Below are 26,479 nucleotides of genomic sequence, written 5' to 3' on the forward strand. Positions count from 1 at the left end.
GTGTGTTGAGCTTTTCAGCAAGCTATTCAACAATTCTGACAGTTGCTTCTGTCAGCTGCACAGGAGGAAGCATCTCAAAGCCAGCTGGGTCTGTCTGGAATCACAGGTCCCCAGGTCCTTCAGCACACTCTAACCCAAGGAACAAAGCAGCCTTCTCCCCCATCTTTCATCCCTACAACAGGCACACATCTCCTCCAAGCAACTGCTCAGAACATTGGTCACCAAGAACAGAGTCAATGATGATTATAGGGAACTGTGGCTGAGATAAGGTCACTTACTATTATAAATAGTCCATGCCTCCCCCCTACATTTCTCAGCCACCTTTGCAATTAAATTGAGCCTGTGTCACAAGTTCTAATAGTCTATGAGTGGAAGTTACATATGTCATTTCCAGGCTGAAGTATTTAATTGCTGGTGCACAACCCTCCTGCTTCCCAGGAGGCGCAGTGGTAAAGAATCAGCCTGCCAATGCCAGAGACACAAGAGATGCAGGTTCGATCCCTGGGTTGGGAAGATCCCCTGGAGTAGGAAATGGCAACCCATTCCAGTATTCTTGCCTGGAAAAGCTCATGGACAGAGGAGCCAGATGGGCTACAGTCCATGGGGTCGCAAAGTGTTGGACATGACTGAACACGCGTGTGTACACACACACACACACACACACACACACACACCCTCCAGCTCTCTTTCCCCTACTGAGGCCATCCTTAAGACCTTGGGTTGAGATGGTAGCTGCTGCTGCTGCTAAGTTGCTTCAGTCGTGTCTGACTCTGTGCGACCCCATAGACGGCAGCCCACCAGGCTCTCCCATCCCTGGGATTCTCCAGGCAAGAACACTGGAGTGGGTTGCCATTTCTTTCTCCAATGTAGGAAAGTGAAAAGTGAAAGTGAAGTTGCTCAGTCGTGTCGGACTCTTAGCGACCCCATGGACTGCAGCCTACCAGGCTCCTCTGTCCATGGGATTTTCCAGGCAAGAGTACTGGAGTGGGGTGCCATTGCCTTCTCTGAGCCCAGGAAGAAAGTGCCATGGACCTCCCTGAGTGACTGGAAGAGTGCCTTGCCCCAATAGGCAGGCTTTGTATGAGTGGGAGAAATATACCAATGTGTTGAAGCATTGAGATATACGGGTTGTTACCACAGCAGAGCCCAGTATACAGAAATCAATTGTTGTTTTAGCCATCTAGCATCAAATCTCCTTCCTCCTTGAGGAGGAACATTTCGCCTCCTTATGGACCTCTTTGGTATTGCTAAATCCAGTGATCACTTCCCTGTTCTTATCTGCGTTGATTTCTCAGTGGGATTTGTCATAATTGACCACTCCCCCTGGAAACCTTTTATCTAGGTGTCTGTGACATCATGCCAGCTTGAATTTTCTCCTGTGTCACAGCCCCTGCTTCTCAGTTTCTTTCGCTGGCTTTTCTTCCACTGTTTTACCTCAAAAGTTTGAAGTTTCCCAGGGTTTATTCCTAGGGACCTTTCTCACGGTTTTAAATACCACCCATGAAAGACAGCTGGTTATCTTTTAGTACAATTTCTACCAATCTTTATTAATAACAGAGCACCTATTTTTAGGGACACATTGTGCCCAGTTAAAATCCCCACTGGGATTGTGCTACATATCCCAGTATAGCCATGTGACTACGCATTGGCTAGTGAGATGTAAGCAAATATGTGCCGGGCTTTCAAGGCAGTCTTCTTAAAAGGAAAAGTGTACCTTTCTTCTCTTTTCCCTCCCCACTGTCTGGAATGTGGGCCATAATGTGTCGACCTTAAGATTAGAAACTAATTGCTGAGAATGGCAGAGCAGCCTTGAACTTCTATGAATTATTTCTCATGAATTGAGAAATAAATTTCTATCATAAGCCTTTATTTATTTATTTATTATTTTTTTTTTTTGGTATTTGCAACTGAGTCTAATCCTAACCTGACACCTTCCCATTGCTGTTAAAGCGGCTTGCTTGTCTCCCATGTCTCCCATTTGTAAGGCTGATTCCGTATCTTTCCCCAGTCAGACCAGTGGGGGGTCAGAAGAAAGGCACTTCCAGGCACCCCCCAAAATGCTGGGCATCCGTCCACAATTTGTAAGTAACCAAACTACCAGAAGGTTAGAATGGGCTGTGGACCTAGGAATAGTTTAGTAGCTCACAGAAAGTACTGAATGCTAGATTGGAGGGATTTGGATTTTGTAAACCTCTCGCAGGTAGGGAGATCCTGTCTGTTTCACCTAGTAATGCCTCCATTTAATAGAAGCTCAATGAATATATTCTTTATTCATTACTGCTTAATATACATCAAAAGATGTATTGGAAGGTAGACCAGTTGGGAATCACTATCTGATTTACCCTCATCAGCTTTTTACAGATGGAGTAAATGAAATATCATTTGCTGGAAGCAGCAGTCGGCCCAACCTCGAGGAAAGGCAAACCGAAAACTCTGCCGCAGGTTCGATGCCGCTAAGGGAGATGATCTTGACGAAACAGGCCGAGTAAACTATTTGAGTTACCGTCTTCTCAAGATGGCGGCCCTGGAGTCACCTGCCCTCTGAGGGGGCGGGGCTCGGCCCCAGCACGCCCAGCACGCCCCACCCGGCTCGGCCCCGCCCAGCGCCCCCCCTCCGGCATGGGCGGTGCGGGTTGTGAGGTGTCTCCGCGAAGCGCCTGCGCAGTGGGCATCGGCGCGCGGGGCGGAGGCTTTATAACCACTTCGTCGGTACTGCTCGGTTTCTATCTCTGGGAGGGCGGCTGAGGCGGCGGCGGCCGGGGCGCCGGCTGTGGGGGCGCTGAGGCGGGAGCTGTGGTGGCGCTGGGCGCCCCTCGCCCCTCGGCCTCTGGGGACCATGGGCTCTGAGAAAGACTCCGAGTCGCCGCGCTCTACATCGCTACACGCGGCTGCGCCCGACCCCAAGTGCCGCAGCGGCGGCCGGCGCCGGCGCCTCACCTTCCACAGCGTCTTCTCCTCCTCGGCCCGTGGCCGCCGCGCCCGAGCCAAACCGCAGGCCGAGCCGCCGCCCCCGGCCGCGCCGCCGCCGCCCACCCCGGCCCAAGCCTCGCCGCCCGAGGCGCTGCCCGCCGAGCCAGCCGCCGAGGCCGAGGCGGAGGCCGCGGCGACAGTGGGGCCCGGGTTAGACGATGAGGAGGCGGCGGAGGGCGGTGGCTCGGGCCCGGAGGAGGTGGAGTGCCCGCTGTGCCTGGTGCGGCTGCCGCCCGAGCGGGCCCCGCGCCTCCTCAGCTGCCCGCACCGCTCGTGCCGGGACTGCCTCCGCCACTACCTGCGCCTGGAGATCAGCGAGAGCCGGGTCCCCATCAGCTGCCCCGAGTGCAGCGAGCGACTCAACCCGCACGACATCCGCCTGCTGCTTGCCGACCCGCCGCTCATGCACAAGTACGAGGAGTTCATGCTGCGCCGCTACCTGGCCTCGGACCCCGACTGCCGCTGGTGCCCAGCCCCGGACTGCGGGTGAGCGCGGGGGCGTGGCCCTGGGGCGGTGGCCGCGGCGGAGGGGACCTGGGGCCGAAGGCTAGACCCTGCGTGTGGCCGGCCGTGAGGGGCGGTCCTCCACGCACCGTGTGTGTGTGTGTCCGTGTCCCAGCGTGGAGGGAGAGGTGAGGGATGACCAGAGGAAGGGAGGCCAGGCGGCAGTTACGGCGGGTAACCGGTAACCATTGGCAAGCCCAGACGGGTGAGGTGAACGCACCCAGTACCCAACCCCTGCCTGAGGACTTGAGGTGGGGGTCGAGCAGTGGGTAAGAAGGGAGCTGTCCATCAAGTCAGGAGGCAGCCAGAGGCTGTTTTTGGTCCGGCGAACGCCCCTCTCCAGAGGAAGCGGGTATCTCTGAATGAGGACAGGGAGGGGATATCTGGCAAAGGACGGAATAAGAACATCATTCTGAAAGAGCAGCGCTTTGGAGGGGTGTGTCCAGTTGACTAGGGGCAAACTTCGCAGCGTTGCAGGAGAAGGTGTGCTCTTGCTGAGACCACCACTGCTGAAAGTTGGGATGCAGGTGACTGAAATGGCTCTAGCGGGAAAGGACAGCTCACTGGCAGCGCTCTGGGGGCAACCTGGGCATTGTGGTGTGTCTTCTGTGCCTGGCTATTGTGTGGCCACCCCAGTGGTCCTTACACTGCTGCCTTGGGCAGGGTGTGGAGTGGACAGACCCTTTCTTTGTCCAGAGAGGCAGTGGGGGCACTGAGAAGGATGCCCAGAGATTGATATGATTAAGAGAAAATGTGGTTTCCCAACTCCTCCGATCTTGAGTTCTTGATGTTGCACTGTGTAGATGCAGAGACTTAATACCACCAGATTTTGCCATCTAGAGAATTCAGTGGAAAGCCCCCTACCCCACCCCCGGCGCCTCCCGCCCCCACCCTTTACTTTTAAAAATCTGATTGTGTTACTGTCAGTAATAGTAAGTTAATAATAACATCCCATAAATGGTTGCCTGCAGGAAAGAGGGACATCAGAGTGTGTCATTACCTGCTCTGTGACCTTGGCCGGATCATTTTATTCTTGTGTGTCATGTTTTGAGGACAGAAAGGGGCTAGGGACTCCTAGTAAAAAGCTGTATGTTCTTTTCTTTCAAAAGAACTAAGGGCTTTTAATCATAGCCTATATATCAAGGCTCTTTCATGATTTCCATGATGCTGCTATTTGTCTCCTTCAGAAGAAGCTGTCATAGAGTGTTTAGGCGGGGTGAAAGTGAAAGTGAAGTTGCTCAGTCGTTTCCGACTCTTTGGAACCCCATGGACTGTAGCCTATCAGGGTCCTCTGTCCATGGGATTCTCCAGGGAAGAATCCTGGAGTGGGTTGCCATTTCCTTCTCCAGGGGATCTTCCCAACCCAGGGATCGAACCCGGGTCTCCCGCATTGCAGGCGGGCGCTTTATCGTCTGAGCCACCAGGGAAGCCCATGTCTAGGGGGGTAAGATGAGTTAATTTCTTATTATTTTTCTATTCTGCCAAACTTATTTAGAATGTATGTGTTATTTAAGCTCACTGAGATGAGGTTTCTAAATTACTTTGAAATGTGGTGGTCAAAGGTTGAGGTGTTTGTCTATGGTAGGTCACTTTCACTTTCAGTTATTAATAATAAGTATCAGAAAAAAACCTTGTAGGCCCTTGGAAAAGTTTGCTTTTATCTGGAGATCTGGTAGTCTTCCTAGCCTTAAGAGGTTAATTTATGTGGTATTGAGGTTTTACAGACAGTATTGATCTATTTTCTGAACTAAGGGAATATTTACTTAAGAGAACACTATTTGGTTCATTTTGGAACCAAATTTGGTTCATATTATCTCCTTTTTGAGATGTGAATTTCCTTGAATTTTAACTGAGAAATGTGGGATCACTGACATTTTATTTCTGGGAAAGTTCTCTTTTTGTTTATTTCTCTGAGTCAATCTCTGTCTTTGCTCACATCAATTAAAATGGACAGGAATTAACTTACAATCTTGATGATAACTCTACACCATTCCTGACTTGGAAGTTATTAAAGTATTAGGCCATTTTTATATTAATCAAGTATTGAATTACTATCATATTATCATCCAGAGTTTTTTTTTAATTAGTTAAAAAATTATAACAATTTTAATATAACTTTTAAATCTGTGGGTTTAAAGAAGGTGAAGTGTAGGGAGAGCAAGCAAACTAGCATCTGAGTATCCATGTGCCAGGCATACATAATTTAATTTGCTCCTTGCAACATAATAAGATACATTTGATCTAGTTTTACAGATAAGGAAACTGAAGTTTAAATGAATTGAGTGACTTATTTAGGGTCATACAACTAGTGGGTGGTGGAACCAGGCTTGGAACACTGGTGTTAATTCCAACCAAGGCCAGTATGCTTCTCTCTCAAAGCTTTAGAAAGCACAAGCTTATCAGCATTATTGGGGATGCTACTGTTTGGGTCATTTCATCAAGTGTGGCCTACAACATTGAGAGAGCCAAAGAGGCTAGAATCTGGTTTCTTTTCTGATTCTTCTTGTTAACTGCCTCTTACCTACTTTTATTTTTCTTATCTAATATAGGCCTAATCTTTTCCTTCCTTGAGAGGCCTAATTGATATTTTCAGAGTGTTTTGAGAATTCAGGTGAAGATATTAGATAAACAGGGAGTAACTTTGTATTTCTATCACTTCTCAAATAGGTGGGGATGTGGCCAGTGGTTTTGCCATCTCTTTTTAATGTCATGAGAAAAATAGTTGTTTTGTTTTAATCAAACTGTTGTTCTTTTGGGTCAGATAAAAGTCATGGATGAGAACTAGAAGAGAAGCCTAAGACCCCAGTTATTTCTTCTCATACCTGATCATCTTACTGACCACAGATCAAGTTTCTGTCAGCCAAATTTATCAAGTTCTTTACTCTGTGTGTGTGTGTGTGTGTCTATTTGGTGGGGTGAGGGGAGCATATGAGTGATCTTACAGAGTTCTGATCACTAGTTTCTCTGTGATTGCTCATGATAAAAGCACTATATGTTAAAAGATTATTTGCTTATGAATATTTTTGGAACATAGAAAAAAGTCTTGAATTTTTCTTTTCCTATACTTGAATACAATTTTATTATATTCATAAATAAGGAAACCAATTTCTGTGGGAAAACTTTCACATTAATATTATTAAGTACAGTGTTACTGAAGGTAATCTTTCTTTTCTTTTTTTACTGTGCATGCACAGTTTGTGGGATCTTAGTTCTCAGACCAGGGATCAAACCCCAGGCCATGGCAGTGAAAGCTGCTGAGTCTTAACCACTGGACCACCAGGCAATTCCCACCAAGTATAACCTTTAAAACATGCTTTCAAATGAGATAAAATTCATTCAGAATACAGTTAACTGACATTTTTATAGTCCTTTATAATCTTCAGACTGTAACTGTTTTATGCAGGTAGATGGTGGTAAACTCATTTGATAAAGGAGAAGGCAGTTCAGAGAAGTTTAAGTGTGGGACCCAGTGTCTCACAGTTGATAAATAGTACAACTGATCTGCTATCCTTTAGAGTCTCTACTTAAGCACAGGGTCTTTTCAGAAACCTCCAAATCATGTAAACATGTAATGTTTTCCTCTCAAGTGCCCTGTCTTTAAATCTTTCAGAAGCTCTAGATTGTTGTTGTTGTTGTTCAGTCACTAAGTCATGTCCAGGTCTTTGCGACTCCATGAACTGCACCACGCCAGGCTTCCCCGTCCTTCACTAGCTCCCTGAGTTTGCTCAGACTCAAGTCCATTGAATCAGTGATGCTATCCAACCTTCTCATCCTCTGTCACCCGCCTTTTTCTCTTGCCCTCAGTCTTTCGCAGCATCAGGGTCTTTTCCATTGAGTCAACTCTTTGCATCAGGTGGCCAAAATATTGGAGCTTCAGCTTCAGCACCAGTCCTTCCAATGAATATTCAGGGTTGATTTCCTTTGGGATTGATTGGTTTGATCTCCTTACTGTCCGAGGGACTCTCAAGAGTCTTCTCCAGCACCACAGTTGGAAAGCATCAAATCTTCAGGGCTTGGGTTTCTTTATGGTCCAACTCTCACATCCATACATGACTACTAGAAAAACCACAGCTTTGACTATATGGACCTGTTTCGACTATACACTATCTAGGTTTGTCCTAGAAGACTTGAGGGTTTGGCAAAGGAGACAACAGAATATTTCCTGGCATACAGGGGGCAGATCTTCTGTACAGATGAATAGGAGATAAGACTGTCTTGACCTAAATTCTTTGTGCAGTCCACCACTTCAGCCTCTCATTGCTGCCTTTGTCTCCTGCAGAGTCCCCCTGCATACCTGTTCCCAGAAGGTAGTATTGTCTATTGGCCTTCCTAGACAACTGGACTGAATTATCTTAAAAACAGGAAGCTTCTGTTTGTCCCTAATACATTTATGAGAGAAGAGTAAGCTCCCTGAGCAAGACAGATTTCTCAGTCAGTGAGGGAGGATTTTTCCTTTCTGAAGCTTTCTTGAATCTTTTCTCTTAATTTAGCTCTTTAGCTTCATTTTTGCACCTCTGTATCCCCTACAATCCACCATTTACATCATCTTCCAGCCCAATGTATCTTTCTCATATTTGCCAAAGTATTCATTCTAAAACAGAACATTTTATATCAGTCGCCTGCTTAAAACTGCTCATACCTAACCTATAAGATGACTTCTTATGTCTTTAAGAACATATTATTTATATGATCTATCCTTATGATTTAAGAGCCTTTATGGTTTCCAACCATCTTTTGATCTTATTTTCTATTTTTCACCTACATCAGTATTTCCTCAGGGTATAGGTATTATTGAAAAGAAAAATGTGTTGGGATTGAATAAGCTTGGGAAATGTTGGATTGAACAAAATAAAGCAACCCTTATTTCTGAGCTCCTTAGACCCTTTAAACAATTCTGATATACACTGTAAATCTTGTTAATGCTAATATGCAGGGTAAAGAAACATATTTGTTTTTGTTTTTTGATGACATCTTTAAAGCAGACCTGAAACTTTGGTTGTTTGTAGTTCTCTGAGCTCCTTTAACAGTTATTCTGGCCTGTCTTCTGTTAGTGTCCTTATTTAACACTAAATCTTGTGCTCTGAGTAAATTGAGAGCTCTTCTAGACTAAGATATCTATGTTCCAACTTTTTCTACAACTCTGAACAAAGTCTTTCAATTAGGTCCCAAAAGAATGGTATGAGTAGTTAAATTTTTGATAATGGAGGTAAAGAATACAAACACCACAGTTTTGAGAGGAGAAACAGATAAGAGAAGGGTGGGCAAGAAGAGGACAGACAGGTAATCAGCGGTCCTTTTCGGAATCATATGGTGTTGAACCTTAGGTGAGGTCTGAGTATTGCAAAAAGAACTTAGACATGGTCCTCTTGACAGGATGTTTGGCCTGGTGGAGGAGACAGACAGATAGTTATAAATGCAGTGTTATAGATATTGAAGAAAATACAAGTGTTCTTAGAAGATGAATGAAAGGTTTTGCATGATTGTGTCACTAAAGACTTCATGGAGGAGGTGATACCTAATCAGGGCTTGAAGAATATGAGTAGAAATTTATGGTGGCTCAGACGGTAAAAGTGTCTGTCTACAATGTGGGAGACCCGGGTTCGATCCCTGTATCAGGAAGATCCCCTGGAGAAGGAAATGGCAACCCACTCCAGTACTCTTGCCTGGAGAATCCCATGGATGGAAGACCCTGGTAGGCTACAATCCATGGGGTCGCAAAGAGTTGGACACGGCTGAGCGACTTCATTTCACTTCACTTCAAACAAAGATGAGGGTAGAGAAAATTAGGCGTCTTAAACCAGAATGTTACAAGCAAATGCGTGGAGGTATGTAAATTCAGGACTAAGTCTGCGGTCTAATTTGGTTTGCCTCTGGATGTGCAGTGTGGGGAGCATGATCTGGGAAGTGACTTGAGATTGATCTGAAAAGGTAGACTGGATTCAAATTGGTAGGTCTAAGTATGCCATGCAAAGAAGTATAGATTTGAAGGAATTTTTTCTTTCTTTCTTTTTTTTTTTGAAGGATTTTAAGCAAAAGAGTAACATTATGATAGATAAACTTTTGGCATTGGAATTTGGATTGGAGTAGGGAATAAGCAGACCAGATAGTCTTACAGTTGTCTGTTCAAGAGATGACATGGTTTTGAACTAGGGCAGTAAAAAGGAAGGTAGTGATAGTATGGCTCACTCGGCCTGTGTCATCCACCCTTATATATGTTCAGAGTCTGTTTGTAAAGAAGTTACATGGCCTGGAACAGTGAAGTATAGACATAATATAGGAACACATTTCTTTAACTACCAGGATTTGTTGGCACTTAATCAAATTTATACTAATGGGATTTCCATCCCCCCAGGCTAGAGTAAGGTATTGTGGTCTAGCCTGTCACATTATAATGTTTCTGAAGATGGCAAATTGACAGAATTAATAAGTTGTATGAACTTAAGAGGGAGAAAGGATGCTTCTGTTTTCTTGGCATCATGTAATTTCCTAGACCTTACATTTAGCTTCTAATTAGCAAACCTGAATGCTCTGTTGAGCTAAGAAAGCAGAGTAGGAGAGAGATCCAATGTAGGCCAGAGAAGAGAAAGAACAAAACAGTTTTTTTTTTCTTTTCTTTTTTTGACTACCTAGAGTAGGAGATTGCCCTATTCAGAATATAGGAATTTACTCCTCAAAAGGGCTTATACAGAATTTTAGGATTAAGTTACAATAATTGGCATATAGAAAGCCAATAGATACATAGATAAGTTTAAAAGATTGCTTTAGGGAAATGTAATGGCCCAAGAGAAGAGACCTGGGTAAAATAAAAAACCCAAAGAGGAGAGGGTCTCTATATCATTCCTTCAAAACAGGTGTTTTAAGCATGAATCAGTGTGCTAGACCCTGGAGATTAAAAAATGGTTGGTATTTTTTCTTGCTTAGTCTGGTTGGGAGAAGCATACATAAAAACAGATATTTACTGTATAATGTGTTAAGTATTGTGAAGTAATTATGCACAGACAGGAAGTGGGCAACCAACTGCCTGGAGAGGTTAAGTGGATTTTATAGAAAGGATGACATTTGAGCTGGTTCTTAAACAGATTAGTATTTGCCAGGGCAAGAAGTAAGCAAAGGGCATTTCAAGGCAGAAAGGAATAGAATATGCAAAGGCCAGGAAGTACGACAACATGTGCTGTGTATTTATACCATAACTTTCAGGGCAAGATCTCAAATGCAGTTTTAAAACATGTTTAGTTACACTTGAAAGCGGCAAGCACCTATACTTCCATTTTAGGGATAGAATCTAAAGTTGGGAGATTTTAATTAGCTCAGTGTCATGCAGTATGAGTCAGGGGCAAAGAGCCTAGACCAGGCACCCAAAAACCGGAATGCCAAGTCTCGTGCCCTGAGTAATTCTGTGTCACAATAATAGGTTGCTGTAGGTTCATGAGTATTTGAGGTTATTTTACTTCCTTCAGAATTCCACACCCAAAATTGATATTGTCAGTCCTATCAAATGTTCTTTAAAAAAAAAAGAAAAAGAAAAATCTGTTAATAAATATTACTTCCACTATGTGAGGTAGAAATGTATCATGAAATGTTCAAAGGCTTCCTGACTGGCAATCTGTCTAATTTGTATTGTCTTGTCTGAAGTTGACTTAATACTTTTTTCTGAGATCACCTAGTACCTTTTTTATTTAACACAAAATAGCAAGCAAATCACTTTCTTCAAGAAAAATGTTGTTTATCTTTAGTAGTTATTCTGCAACTAGGTGGGATAAATTTGCTCAGAACTCCTACAGGATATGAATCATTTGCATTTATACATTGAACTCACTTTGCTCTTTTTGAAAAGTGTTTTAATACAGCCTGTATTGTGTAACATAGATGAAACCTTGTCATTGATATTTTCAGTGTCATTCTCAAATCAACTTGCAGAATCTATGATAAGCCTGGAACTTAAGTTGCTGTCATAAATATCTAGTGTACAATCAAATAAGCAAACTGTAAAATAGATCTAAGAAAATGCTATTATTCTTTTGTTTAAGTTGTTTGAGGTCTTTGGCTGTTGGAGGAGAGCATGGAATAGGGGATGACAACACCAAGCCTGCAATCGTTGACTTGTTTAAAAATTGTTTGGAAAAAAAAAAAAATTGTTTGAACTTTCACTACTGCTGTCTTCCCTTCTTCGTTTGTTTAAATTACTTTTTTTTTTAAATTCTTATTTTAAATGCATCCACTTACTAGGGTAGCCTGTGCATTTAGTTGAGATTTTTAGAGTTAGAAAGGCTAATAGTTGTAAATACATTGGATTGTTTGTAGGAAAATAATTCTTGCTAAATAAACATGAATTGTAAGAAACAGTTAATTCTGGTTGGTGCTGATAGATTCTGAATTGTGTTTCATAACTAAGAATATTTTATCAGAAGGGATTAGGAGGAAATAATCGCCATATTCCATGTTGATTAATAAGACTGATGAGTGGTATTCTTGGATTCTGGAACCTGTCAAGAAAGAAGATATTTCAAGGTGTACATTCAAGTTGGAAAAAATTATGGAAAGATAAAATGAGCTTTCAATTGTCTTTCAGTCTGTCATCAGGTCAATTTCACTGTGAAACCTAAAAACGAAAAAGTATTGAAATCATAAAACTCCCAGAAGAAAATATAGGAAGAACACTGTTTGACATAAATTGTAGCAGTATTTTTTTTTTCATCTGTCTCCTAAAGCAGAGGCAATAGCAAAAATAAATGATCCTTGGACTTCCCTGGTGGTCCAGTGGATAAGAATCTAGCTGCCAATGCAGGGGACATGGGTTCGATCCCTGGTTCTGGAAAATTCCACATGCCCGGGAGCAACTAAGCCCACTTGTTACAACTACTGAGCCCAAGCTCTTGAGCCCATGAGCTGCATCTATTGAGTCCGCATACCACAACTCCTGAAGCCCATGCCCTGGAGAATGTACTCTGCAGTAAAAGAAGCCGCCACAGTGAGAAGCCCTGAACCGCAGTAAAGAGGAGCCTCTACTCACTGCAACTAGAGAAAGCTTGTGCACAGCAACAAAGACTCAGCACAGCCAAAAAAGAAATAAGTAATTTTTTTAAAAAGTATTTCTTAAAAAAAATAAATGAGACCTGATTAAACTTAAAAGCTTCTGTACCACAAAGGAAACCATTGACAAAACAAAAAGACAACCTAATGAATGAGAGAAAATATTTTCTAATGATATGAGTGATAAGGAGTTAATATCCAAAATATATAAGCAGCTCATACAAATCAACATCAAAAAAACAAAAACAGTCCAGTTGAAAAATGGGCAGACTTGAATAGACATTTTTCCAGAGAAGACATACAAATGACCAACAGTCACATGAAGAGATGCTCAGCATCATTCATTAATCATCAGAGAAATGCAAATTAAAATCAGTGAGATGTTACCTACACCTCTCAGAATGGCTATCATCAACATGGCCACAAATAACAAATGCCGGCAAGGATGCAGAGAAAAGGGAACCCTCATACACCGTTGGTGGCAATGTAAATTGTGTCACTATTATGAAAAACAGTATGGAGATTTCTCCAAAAATTAAAAATAGAATTACCATGTGTGCATGCATGCTAAATTGCTTCAGTCATGTCCAACTCTTTGCTACCCTGTGTACTGTAGCCTGCCAGGCTCCTCTGTCTATGGGATTCTCCAGGCAAGAATACTGGAGTGGGTTGTCCTGCCCTCCTCCAGGGGATCGTCCCAATCCAGGGATGGAGCCTGTGTCTCTTATGTTTCCTGCATTGGCAGGCAGGTTCTTTACCACTAGTGCCACCTGCGAAGCCCCTGGAACCCAGCAATTCCATTCCTGGGTATTTATCTGAAAAAAAAAAAAAACAACCCAACACCAGTTGAAAAAGATACATGCACCTTTATAGCAGCATTTATAACAGCATTATTTGCTGTTGCCAAAATATGAAAGTTGCCAAGATATGCAGTTGCCGAGATATAAGACTTCCCTGATAGCCCAGCTGGTAAAGAATCTGCCTGCAATGCAGGAGACCCCAGTTCAATTCCTGGATTGGAAAGATCTGCTGCAGAAGGGATAGGCTACCCACTCCAGTATTCTTGGGTTTCCCTTGTGGCTCAGCTGGTAAAGAATTTGCCTGCAATTCAGGAGACCTGGATTCGACCCCTGGGTTAGGAAGATCCCTGCAGAAGGGAAGGACTACCCACTCTGGTATTCTGACTTGGAGAATTCTGTGAACTGTATAGTCCATGGGGTCACAAAGAGTCGGACATGAATGAGTGACTTTCACTTTCACTTTTAAGATATGAAAACAACGTAAGTGTCCATCAACAGATGAATGGATTTTAAAAATATGGTGTACATATACAATAGAATGCTACTCAGCCATAAAAAATGAAATTTTGCCATTTTCAACAACATTGTTGGACCCAGAAGATATTATGCTAAATGAAATAAGCCAGAGAAAGAAAAATATAGATGATATTACTTATATGTGCAATCTAAAAAATAAACTAGTGACTATTAAAAAACAGACACACAGATATAGAGAACAAACTAGCGGTTACCCTTGGGGGAGAGGGGAGGGATATGGGACAGACAGGATAGGGGCAGGGCATTAAGAGGTACAAACTACTATGTCTTAAAATGTTACAGGGATACATAGTACAACACAGGGAATATAGCCAAAATTTTATAACTATAAATGGAATACAGCTTAAAAGTTGTGAATCATTGTTGTACCCCTGAAACATATAATATTGTACATGAACTATACCACAGTTTTTTTAAAAGTATACTTGCTTTAGTTTTTTCTATTGTTCTTGATTATACAAATGTTCTGTCCTTTAAATAAATTCTGATTTCTCTAAATATAGCAAACCATCGAAAGGAAATAGTTTTGTACCCTTATTTATGAAACTTGCTATGACAAACTGTTCCCAAAGCAGCTTAAACTATGACTGAATACATGCTAGGAATTCAGGCTGAAAGTCCAGTTGTTAAGACTCTGTGCTTCCACTGCAGGGGACATGGGTTCAAACTCTGGTTGGAACTTTCTCACACAGAATATGCGTGCGTGTTACACATATGTGTGTTCTTTCCTCTATATCATATGAACTGTGGGGTACACCAAACAGTGTTACCCCACTGGAACCAATGCATAATGTCTTAGCTTATTTATATCTTGTCCTATTTCCTTACCCAGGTATGCAGTTATTGCCTATGGCTGTGCCAGCTGCCCAAAGCTGACCTGTGAGAGGGAAGGCTGCCAGACTGAGTTCTGTTACCACTGCAAGCAAATATGGCATCCAAATCAGACATGCGATATGGCCCGTCAGCAGAGGGCACAGACATTGCGAGTCCGCACCAAGCACACTTCAGGTCTCAGTTATGGACAAGAATCTGGACCAGGTATAAGTTGGCGTAGTCTCATTTGTCTCTTTATTTGATATTTCATAATGTGAGCCCAAAGTTGGGAGAGATTACCTTAATGTATGATTCAAGGATTAGAAAGCAGAAACTATTCGCTAATACTCTCAATACTATATTTAATATGTAGCTTCTCTCTCTGGCCGTTTATAGGCTGTCCAACCCAGGTGAATTGGAATAAAGCAAAACTGAATTCTGTAGTTTCTACCTTCTTAGTAATATGTCTCAAATTGGAGAGCAGTTAGGTACTTTTGCTAGGGGCATTTTCAGTCCTTTCATCATGAGCAGAAAGACATTTAGTATTAGACCTATCCTGTTTTCCTACTAGCTTTAAGTACATCACTGTTTTTGGAAGTAGGGTACAGATTTGAGGAAAGCAAATGATGTTAGTATGGATTAATGATTAACCTTAAAAGGAGGAATATCACACATTCAGTTTCAACCTTGCCATGTCAAAGGAAACCTGTTTTAAAATGTCAGTGGGCTTACTAACTTTTATAAATGTGCTTTATTTCACTGATGTCATTTGGGAAAAGCTAGTAGGAAAGATTTACCAATCACTTTTTCCTGGCACAACCTAATCTCCTTTTTGTTTTTAATAGGTTAGTTCCTAGCTTGCTGTGAAAATTACCAGGTGTATGCTACTTAGCACACACAGTGTTTTTAGGTTTTGAATTTTAAAGTATCATGGCAAGAGGCTGTGGAGTGTGTTAACAACAAACCACAGTAATACTTGTTGAACCTGTGAAAGGAGTTTCCTGAACTAAGATTTTTCAAGACTTAAAGCCAAATGCAGGCTACAGACTGTTCTTCCTGTAGAACTGTGCTTTTAATTTGCCAGCCTATTGACTGCTGAAATTCCATTTTTCTTGGAACCATCTTTCTCCCTAGGGAAGTCTCTTTGCTCAGAGTGTGGCTCACGTGCTGTGTAAGATGCCAGTTTGGGGGATAGGCAGCTCAATATGAGACAGGATCCATTTTATGAAATTTCCTGAGGTCTAGACGTAGCCAGCCTTCCAGCGAAGTGGGTTTGCACAATCTGGAATCCTCAGTCAGAAATTCTTGACTGTCTCATTTCTTATGCATACTCCTGGGAATAATAAAACCAAACTAGGTTTAAATAGGGGTATTTTTCTACCCATTCTTCTTCCCTCCCCTCAGCAGATGACATCAAGCCATGCCCACGATGCAGTGCTTACATTATCAAGATGAATGATGGAAGCTGTAATCATATGACCTGTGCAGTGTGTGGCTGTGAATTCTGTTGGCTTTGTATGAAAGAGATCTCAGATTTGCATTACCTCAGGTGAGATGAGAATAATTTTTTTTTTTTTTGGAGTATAATTGCTTTACAATGTGTTAGTCTCTGCTGTACAATGAAGTAAATAAATCAGCTAAAATGTACACTTATATCTCCTCCCTCTTGAACCTCCCTTCTGCCTCCACCGTCCCACCCATCTAGGTCATCACAGAGCACCAAGCTGAGCTCCCTGTGCTATACTGCTGTTTCTCACTAGCTCTCTGCTTTACACACAGTAGTGTATGTATGTCAGTCCTACTCTCCCAGTTCATCTCACCCTTCCCTCTGACATCCTTTTACGTAAATCAGTAAGAGAACAAGACCATAAAAACAGTAGGTCCATTGTTTTTATTTATAATCTTCATCTCTTACTGATTGAGGGTAAAGGATGTCAAAGAGACATCATCTGTCCTCTCATTACAGCATTCAGTTCAGTTCAGTCGCTCAGTCATGTCTGACTCTTCGCGACCCCATGAATTGCAGCACACCAGGCCTCCCTGTCCATCACCAACTCCTGGAATTCACTCAAACCCACATCCATCGAGTTGGTGATGCCATCCAGCCATCTCATCCTCTGTCGTCCCCTTCTCTTCTGCCCCCAATCCCTCCCAGCATCAGAGTCTTTTCCAATGAGTCATCTCTTTGCATGAGGTGGCCAAAGTACTGGAGTTTCAGCTTTAGCATCATTCCTTCCAAAGAACACCCAGGACTGATCTCCTTTAGAATGGACTGGTTGGATCTCCTTGCAGTCCAAGGGACTCTCAAGAGTCTTCTCCAACACCACAGTTCAAAAGCATCAATTCTTTGGCGCTCAGCCTTCTTCACAGTCCAACTCTCACATCCATGCATGACTACTGGAAAAACCATAGCCTTGACTAGACAGACCTTTGTTGGCAAAGTAATGTCTCTGCTTTTTAATATGCTATCTAGGTTGGTCATAACTTTCCTTCCAAGGAGTAAGCGTCTTTTAATTTCATGGCTGCAGTCACCATCTGCAGTGATTTTGGAGCCCCAAAAAATAAAGTCTGACACTGTTTCCACTGTTTCCCCATCTATTTCCCATGAAGTGATGGGACCAGATGCCATTACAGCATAAGGAAGCTATAAAAACTTCCTCTGAAACACCCTTCCAATCATGTTTTTCTCCAGCTCAGCAACTTCCAGTGACTGTTTTCCCTTACCTTCCAGATAGAGTTCAACTTCCTTAGGATGGTTTTTAAGGTTTTTTTTACAGTCTGGCCCCAATATACTTTTTACTTTTTTCCATTTTGCTTTCATACATACTGTATCCCAGATTATCTGTGTCTCTTCTGTGCTCTTAGCTCCCTGACCGTTCATGTTCTTTCCTTTGCCTGGAATGCCTTCTAATCACCTCACCTCCCAGCAACCCCATTTTATCTCAACCTGTTCAGTTCTTATCAAGTCTTCAAGAGCCACTTTAAATGCCATTCCATCTGTGATGCCTTCCCCCAGCTTCTTCTGCCTCATTCTTCTTTACTGACATTCTTTACATGTTCCTTTATAAACACTATGACTGTTACTTCGTTTACATGTCTAATTTTGTTAAGCTATATTATGAATCTTAGGCCGATGTTAACCTTTTTACAGTACCTTGGATGTAGTAGTCATTGAAATATTGTCCTGAAGGAGGTAATATTTACAAATTTAACATTCATTGTGTAGATGAAACACTTTCATTTCCAATTTAGCAAACATTTGAGTACTTACAGTATACCAGTTATTACGGACCTAGGAGTACATAAGACGTGACCCCTAACTTTCAAAATTGCTTACCCTGTCTAGTAGAAAAGACAGCACAAAGGGAGTAAACAAAAATGGCTGGACTCAGAACGACTAAGTGTAAAAGTGGGCAAACTCAGAGTATGAAACTGCTGTAAAGGGTGTGATGAAATATTTTTATATCTTATCCCAGGAACATGATTTGCAGTATCTATATATGCCAAGAAAACTATGCAAATCAAAGAGAGTTCCTTCACTGCAGAATACAAAATGTTTGGATGAGATGTCAAGTGTATAGACTTACAGGTTCCTGTGTAGTATCACACAAAGAAGTAGGTTCATTTTGGTGGGTTAGAGAGGATGGAGTTCAGCAGAAAAGAATGGAAAAGAGGTTTCAAGTTTAGAGACCTGCCTTTACAAAAAAAATAAAGAGCCAGAACTCTAAATAGTTTCCCCTCATGCAATATATTCATTTCTTATAACCTTCTATAACTATTAACTCTTGCTCTTATCAAACTCTCTGGTAACAACAGCAGCATTTGTAATATTGACATTAACTTTGGCATATTTCCTCTGCAGCCCCTCTGGCTGTACATTCTGGGGCAAGAAGCCATGGAGCCGTAAGAAGAAAATTCTGTGGCAGCTGGGCACATTGATTGGTGCTCCAGTGGGGATTTCCCTCATTGCTGGCATTGCCATTCCTGCCATGGTCATCGGCATTCCTGTTTATGTTGGTAGGAAGGTAAGATGTTGAGTTCTGTCCCTCTTCCATCTTCAGATCTGTTGGTAGAGTTTTGAAGGAAATGGGGAGGAGCTTATATTTCAGAGCTGCCTAAAAGCCAACTGGTTCTTGAATAATAACATTAATTTCTTAGATGGATTTTCATAAACCCCCAAGAGATCTAAAAGTTCTTTTTAACATCCTGGGCCTGGTTTGTCTCAGTGACTTAAAGGTTGAAATGCTTACTTCATTCCCCTACATTGTCTCTTGTATTAACTTTTTCATATTAGTTTATACCTTCCTGGGGCTTCCCTGGTGGCTCAGAGGTTAAAGCGTCTGCCTCTATTGCGGGAGACCTGGGTTCGATCCCTGGGTCTGGAAGATCCTCTGGAGAAGAAATGGCAACCTACTCCAGTATTCTTGCCCGGAGAATCCCATGGACAGAGGAGCGTGGTGGGCTACAGTCCACGGGGTCACAAAGAGTCAGACACGACTGAGCAACTTAACTATACCTTCCTGGTCTGAGTTAGATTAAAATGTGAGAAAGATGTCTCTTTGAGATGAGGGACTATGTTTTAATATAGATAACTTATAAGGGAATATTTACTTATCCTTTTTCTCCCCAGCAAAAAGATTGATGTCCTAACTCACTGACAGGTATTTTCTTTCTTCTTAGATTCATAGCAGGTATGAGGGAAGGAAAACCTCCAAACATAAGAGGAATTTGGCGATCACAGGAGGAGTGACTTTGTCGGTCATCGCATCCCCTGTCATTGCTGCGGTTAGCGTTGGTAAGAAGCTAGCCAAGATTACGACTCCCTCTACCACCTGGCCTCACCCCACCCCACCTACTCCAATCAGCTCTCTGGCCTCACAGTTTAGCCAGCTGGCCAGATGTTTCACCTTTGGAGGCTCCTACATTTTTATGTCAGACCCACCTTGGGAGTTAACTCTTGTAGGCACTGTTATTGTTATTATTATCAAGCTTCCCTGGTGGCTCAGATGGTACAGAACCTGCCTACAATGTGGGAGACCTGGGTTTGATCCTCGCGTCGGGAAGATCTCTTGGAGAAGAGAATGGCAACCTACTCCAGTATGTTTGCCTAGAGAATTCCATGGACAGAAGGGCCTAGAAGGCTACCGTCCAAGGGGTCTCAAAGAGTCGGACATGACTGAGCAAATAACACTTCACTTTCGTTATTATTATCAGCCACGCTAAAGTATCAGAGTTTGGGATCTTTTATTCTTAAGTTAGTACCTAGAACTCCATCTGGCACATAAAAAAAGGTTGAATTAAAGGATATTACTTTAAGGCCTAGGTTTTCACCTTTTCTCTTCCCTCTCCACTTGCCATAAAACCCACAAAACAAAAATTTTATATACTTAATGCCTCATAGTATTTTGGGAGGCATGAGGGTTTGTTTTAGAATAATAATAAGATAACTCCATTTGCCAGGAGCAGGTCTGAGGGTTTGCCTGTATTAATTCATTTAATCCTCACAACAGCATAGTTGTGACAGAAGGTATAGTAAGTTGTCCCGTTAGCTGGGACATGAATCAGGGCAGTCTGATTTCAGAGTCTGGGCTCTTAACAATTAAGCCTTTCTGCCTTCCACAGCAGTAAGATTTTAGAATTAACACTCAGGGGTGGGGCAGGGATCCTAAACCCTCAGTCACTTATTTCATGTTTGATTATTAATTTGTTCTGGGATTAGCATCTCAGCAATGAAGGGAAGTGGGGAAACGAAAGCAACATACATGTGCTGTGCTGGGCCCTATGCATGCATTGATCGTTGGCAGCCCAAGGAAGACATGTCCAAGGTTGTAATGGCTGGTAAATTGAATCCAGGATGCTAACCCAGGCCTTTCTGATTCCAAGTCCAGTCATCATTCTGTTAGACCAGGCTGCGTCTTTAGCACAGTCATATTCTTTCTTTGACCCTTTATAAAGTGGTTTGTCTGTCTTCACCTATGGGAAGGAGAATTCAGGACAGCTGCAACCCGATGGCTTGCTGACGTGTTTCCTTCTCTTCCCAGGTATTGGCGTCCCTATCATGCTGGCTTATGTCTATGGGGTTGTGCCTATTTCTCTCTGTCGAGGAGGTGGCTGTGGAGTTAGTACAGCCAATGGAAAGGGAGTGAAAATTGAGTTTGATGAAGATGATGGTCCAATCACAGGTAAAAGAATTTTCATTTCCCTTTGAATTTATGGGACACAAGATAAAAGTCAGTGAAATTCAGCACATTTTACAGAGAGATTGACATTGGATTACTTTGGATAATGAGCTTTATAGGAGGTAAAGTATTTTTAGCTTTTAATTTCTTTGTTCCAGAGTTATTAGGTTAATTCCTCTGGTACTTGCCTCTGTGTGGCAGGTACTCCAAGTAACTCTTAAATATGCTGGTAATAGTAAATTATATAAGTATAATAATGTCTTATATCTGCACAATACTTTATAATTTTCAGAAGACTTTACACAGTTATTATTTCACTTGGTTTTTACAACAGCTCTGAAGAGAGAGGACTAGGGCTGTTATTATCCCCGATTAACTGGAACTTCTTTATGCCTTTGTCTCAACATCTGTTAAATGGGTTTAAGAACTTCTGAAGAGCTGGAACTGTAGCAGGTCTTCTGACTTATGCTTTGATATTGTTTCCACTTTACCATATTAACTAGCCTGAGACACAGAGATCCCCAGAGATTTTTCAGACTTCCTACTAGAATCAGCACATGACCTAAATGTATTTGGAAATATTTATGTTTGATTAGGTGGCATCTGTAGCATAATGGAAAGAATAGTGGACTCAGAATCACATGGTAGTATTGTGTGACTGACCATAGACAAGGCATTTAGTTCTAAGCTTTCATTTCCTCATCTAAAATTGAGGTTACTAGTCCCTATTTCTTGGGAAAATTAAATGTGAGCATATGTTAAAATACCTGATACATGGTGGCTGCTTGTAGATGCTATTCATTAAGTGAATAAATGAGTGTTTTTCTATATGACTGTTCTCTACTCTAAAGAGTCATTGCAAGAAGATGCCAGACCCTGTTTTGATGTTGTGCTATCTTCAATTGTGATGTTTGGTTCCATCCCCAGTGGCAGATGCCTGGCGAGCCCTAAAGAATCCCAGCATTGGGGAAAGCAGCATTGAAGGTCTAACTAGCGTACTGAGCACCAGTGGAAGCCCTACAGATGGACTCAGTGTTATGCAAGGTCCATACAGCGAAACAGCCAGCTTTGCAGCCCTCTCAGGGGGCACACTGAGTGGTGGCATTCTTTCCAGTGGCAAGGGAAAATACAGCAGGTAAGCGATTTCTGACAGAACTAGTTGGAATTATAAGAAGTAACATATCATGTTGAGCCATTTCTCTGTACCAGGCACGTCTCATATAGCATCTCATTTTAATCTAATCATCAATGGGGTTTTGGGTTTTTTTTTAACTTTTGCAATTAGAAAACAGGCTAAAAAGGTTGAGTGACACAACATAAAAATTCTGTTTTTCTTCCCACTGTACCATAGTGACTCCATATAAAGAATAATCTTGACTTCAGATCCTCCCTCTACTGTGTTAGGCTGCCTCTTTTAGGAAGGGGCAGCATGCATTTTTGTAGAATTCCCAAGACTGTGCCCTCCATTAGGCTTGTCACTGGCTTTTAGTTGAACAGCATTTATGCTGTATCTTGTTGGCTTATTGGTACTGTGACCTTATAACCTTCCTGTTCTGATTCCCGTTTGATAAGAAAAATCAATTCTATACACTTGTGTTCAGAATATGTAAGTCTTTATGACTAAAATGGTTGTGACTTGGTTGGTTGTTTCACCAGGTAGATAAAACAGAACACATTCAGAGGAGCATAGCAGATGTTACGTGAGAAGCAGTTATTTGAATGCACTGGAGAAGAGAGGCCTGAGGAGGGGTAAAGGTGATACAGAACAAGGTACAGAGGTAGAGGAGATGCTTACCTTCAGGTATCGGAAGGGCCTTGAAGTGGAAAGAAGGATTAAGACTTCTGCCTCATGCCAAGAGATAGATTAAGATGATTCGGCAGAGGCTAGAGGGAAACAAATTTTGTTTCATTACAGTGACTGTAGGAAAAATCTGTATAAAGTCCAAAGAAGGAATGGATTATATCAGTAGATACTGAGCTCTGTACCTCTGGAAGTATTTGAAGTGAGACCAGAGGGCCAACTGGCTATTAGGAGGTCAAGCAGCAGTTGGCAGATGGGCTGGATCCCACACCTGAATGCGTGTCACTCGCTTGAGAGCCTTTTAAAAATAGATTGCAGTGCCCTATCCCAGAATTAATAAATTAGAATCTCCCAGAGTGGGACCTAGGAATCTCTGTTTTGAAAATTCTCCCCAGCTGATTCTAGCATAACCATTGCACAGACCAGCTTCTGGGAACCACCCAAGGAGATGGCCTTTGTGAAAGGCCTCTTCCAGTTCTGAGAGTGATCTGTGGCAGAGCTGAAACTAGGACCCAGGTCTCTGACTCAATGCACTTCCCACTACACTGCCTCATTTTCCCGGACTAAGGCACATTCCTGAAGGGCATCTAAGGCTGGAGGAGCAGAGCAGAGACTCAGACAGCAGGATGGAGGTTGACTGAATGTGCAGCTGTAGGCTGCTGCTGACCTGTTGGTGTCTCCTGACTGTGGTTCTCTCTTGTTAGGGGATCCCGCCTCCACATGCTGGAGAATTCACTGCTGTGCTTTGTTAAAACCAACACCCCTGTAAATAAGCAGACATAATTGGGGACTGACTTGCTGAAACTGCAGCTTAGCCAGGCCAGCTGTTCCAGTTCTGTGAAAGCCTTTTATAGGAAGTGAATGAGTCAGATGGGTTTGACTGTGAAACCCATTATGAGGAAATACTTAAATGTGCAACCAAATGATATTGGAGCCAAGATAGGAAAAGCTATGGGTCCTCTGAGACACCATTGGGAAAGTTTGCTGCCGTTGTTGGAGGCTGACTCTTACGTGTCCTTGAAGCTGAATGTTTAAGTTCCTAGTACATGGAAGACATGGAGGGTAAAGTGTAAATGAGATGTGGCCTCTCCTCTTGGAGCTCACAACTGAGTGTGAGAGAGATGTGTAAATTGATTTAATACATAGGTAGTTGCTGTGAAGCACTTTGCAGAAAGTGGTTTGACGGAAGAAGGGAGGGAGATAATGGTTCCTTTGTTGTTAAGAACTGAGTATGAATTTGTCACATAGAGAAAGGAAACTTCAAAGAGAGGGACTAGCATATGCAAAGTCAGAGAGGGATACAATGTGTATAGGTGTGTAAGGGGAAAACATCCAATGTGATTAGGATTTAGGATCTGTGGTTAGAGGTGGAACTGGAAACAGAGCTTGGAGGCAGATCAGGTAGACCTTAAATGCCCAGTGGCAAGAGGGAGCCAAGAGAGGGGCTGTTAGAGTGATCAGGTTATTATCCACTTTGGCACTGATCTGAAAGTTGTTTGACTTGAACTTATGGCTACTGGAGACAGCACAATTGCAGTTACCCACGCGGGAGCTGTTAAGAGCCTGAAGTTAAGCAGTAGCAGTGGGGATGGAAAGGAGGGGACGATTTCAAAAGATAACTTTAAGAGAGAAAATGTGTGGGCATCTCTTTGAGCTATTTGGCATTTGGAGAAGATCAGATCAACTCAATTTGCAAGAGAATAATGTAAGAGGTATGTGCCAGGAAGCAGACTGTCTTGGAATACCCAGGTCTCATATTAACTTAAACGTCCCCTCTTTACACAGGTTAGAAGTCCAAGCCGATGTCCAAAAGGAAATTTTCCCTAAAGACACAGCCAGTCTTGGTGCAATTAGCGACAACGCAAGCACTCGTGCCATGGCCGGTTCCATAATCAGTTCCTACAACCCACAGGACAGGTATGTGAACAGTCAGATGCCTAGGAGAAGTTGCATTTTTTGGTTGAGTTTTGGCCCTAGAAGCTCAATGCCTCATGTTAGGGCTCTGTGTACCATACAGTGGGATACATGGTGTGTATACCCTGTGAATTCATTGAGCACATTCTTGGTATGGGAGTGTTTGGCATCTCTTGATTGATTCTTCTTGTTAGCACTTGATTTTTAGAGGTTTTTTCTTCCTTTTTCTTTTTTTTTTTGGCTGTTTTAACAGTGTAATTATTCACATGGAACTTAACAGGCTAGATGGGTATTCACTGATGTCTGTGGCTCTATGGTTTCTGCTCTTACGTTGATCCTTGCTTGACGTGGCTCCTTGTAGCCTATTTCTCTATTTTTGAGAAGCTCGTGTATCTGGTATGGTGTGATTACAGCACTCCCTACTGGAGAGATTCTGGTTTCTTCTCATTGTAGCGGAGAAGTAAAAAGCTGTGACTCTTTCACTTTCATATTTTGAGGAAGATAGTGTGAGGTTCTGATCCTTACTTGAATTTTGGAAGCTCATTTTTAGTTGTTTAAAGAAATTGGCAGAATAACTAATAAGGATATATAGCACAGGAAACTCTTTTCAATATTCTATAATGACCTATGTGGGGAAAGAATCTTTAAAAAGAGTGGCTATGTGTATAGGTATAACTGATTCACTTTGCAGTACAGCAGAAACTAATGCAACATTGTAAATCAGCTATACTCCAATAAAAATTTTAAAAGAAATAAATTGTCAGAGATGTTTGTGTGCGTATTTTAAATCAGCAAGGAGATCTCATTGTTCTTCTCCATCTTATTTGAGTACTAGATTAAATTTTATTTTCTCTAAAAGTGAGCTCTAGTCTACTATTTACCTATTTTTTTGGACTTTCTAATCCTGAACCCACAAACTGCTTTTACCAACAGGTGTAGCATGACCCATGCATGATTCAGCAAAGTGGATTTTGTCTCCACAGAGAATGCAACAATATGGAAATCCAAGTGGACATTGAAGCCAAACCAAGTCACTATCAGCTAGTGAGTGGCAGCAGTACAGAGGACTCACTCCATGTTCATGCACAGATGGCAGAGAATGAAGAAGAAGGCGGCGGTGGTAGTTCCGGCAGCAGTGGCAACGGTGAAGAGGACCCCCCCTGCAAACACCAAAGCTGTGAACAGAAAGACTGCCTGGCCAGCAAACCTTGGGACATCAGCCTGGCCCAGCCCGAGAGCATCCGCAGTGACCTTGAGAGCTCTGATACACAGTCAGATGACGTGCCAGACATCACCTCAGATGAGTGTGGCTCCCCTCGCTCCCAAGCCGCAGCCTGCCCCTCAACACCCAGAGCCCCCGGTGCACCAAGCCCAAGTGCCCATATGAACCTCTCTGCCCCAGCTGAGGGCAAGACTATCTTGAGGCCAGAAGATGCAGAAGCCAGAGTATGAAGTGGAATGAATGCTCCTGTTTTGAGAAGCACACTTGTAACTGCATCTTTTGGAATCTTTTTTGGGGGCAGGGATTTCTGTACTTTTATTTCAGAGATTCTCTGGTCACAGGTTTTCCCCAGGGAAATTCTGAGAAATTTGCAGTTTCTTACCAGATGAAACATGGAAATTTTGCCCTTAGTTCCATGCATCCCCACATCTCCTTCGCCCCCCCTACCCTTTTTTAGTTTTAATTTATTGGTTAAACTTATGGTGGCAATCCGTGAGGTGTGTCAAAGAGTGTACAGATGTATGTGTGTATATTGTATGTATGCTAACATATTACTGAAGGACACATTTTAATAAATAAAAATTTCTGTCGTAATTCAGCTCCTCTCATTTTCCTTGGCTTGGATAGTCCTCCAGAGCCAAGTGTTTGATTGAAACAGACCACTACATCTTTAACAGTCTATAAATCTGAACTTTCCTAATCCCAGGGA

General features: G+C 42.5%; 1 protein-coding gene across 2 annotated transcripts; it reads left to right on the plus strand.

Moving 5' to 3' along the window:
- Positions 1–2,694: 2,694 nt before the first annotated feature.
- On the plus strand, positions 2,695–26,479 carry RNF19B (ring finger protein 19B). Of its 2 annotated transcripts, none has more exons than NM_001205662.1 (9): positions 2,695–3,456; positions 14,674–14,879; positions 16,059–16,203; positions 18,517–18,679; positions 19,335–19,449; positions 20,696–20,836; positions 21,761–21,968; positions 24,420–24,551; positions 25,532–26,479. In NM_001205662.1, the coding sequence occupies exons 1-9, from the start codon at positions 2,837–2,839 to the stop codon at positions 25,998–26,000; spliced, it is 2,199 nt and encodes a 732-aa protein (NP_001192591.1). In that variant the 5' UTR covers positions 2,695–2,836; the 3' UTR covers positions 26,001–26,479. The 2 variants fall into 2 exon arrangements, with proteins under 2 accessions (NP_001192591.1, XP_024856180.1); XM_025000412.2 differs by having other exon boundaries at positions 2,726–3,456; positions 16,062–16,203; positions 25,532–26,368.

Source organism: Bos taurus, chromosome 2 (genome assembly GCF_002263795.3).
Source record: "Bos taurus isolate L1 Dominette 01449 registration number 42190680 breed Hereford chromosome 2, ARS-UCD2.0, whole genome shotgun sequence".
NCBI classification, from domain to species: Eukaryota; Metazoa; Chordata; class Mammalia; order Artiodactyla; family Bovidae; genus Bos; species Bos taurus.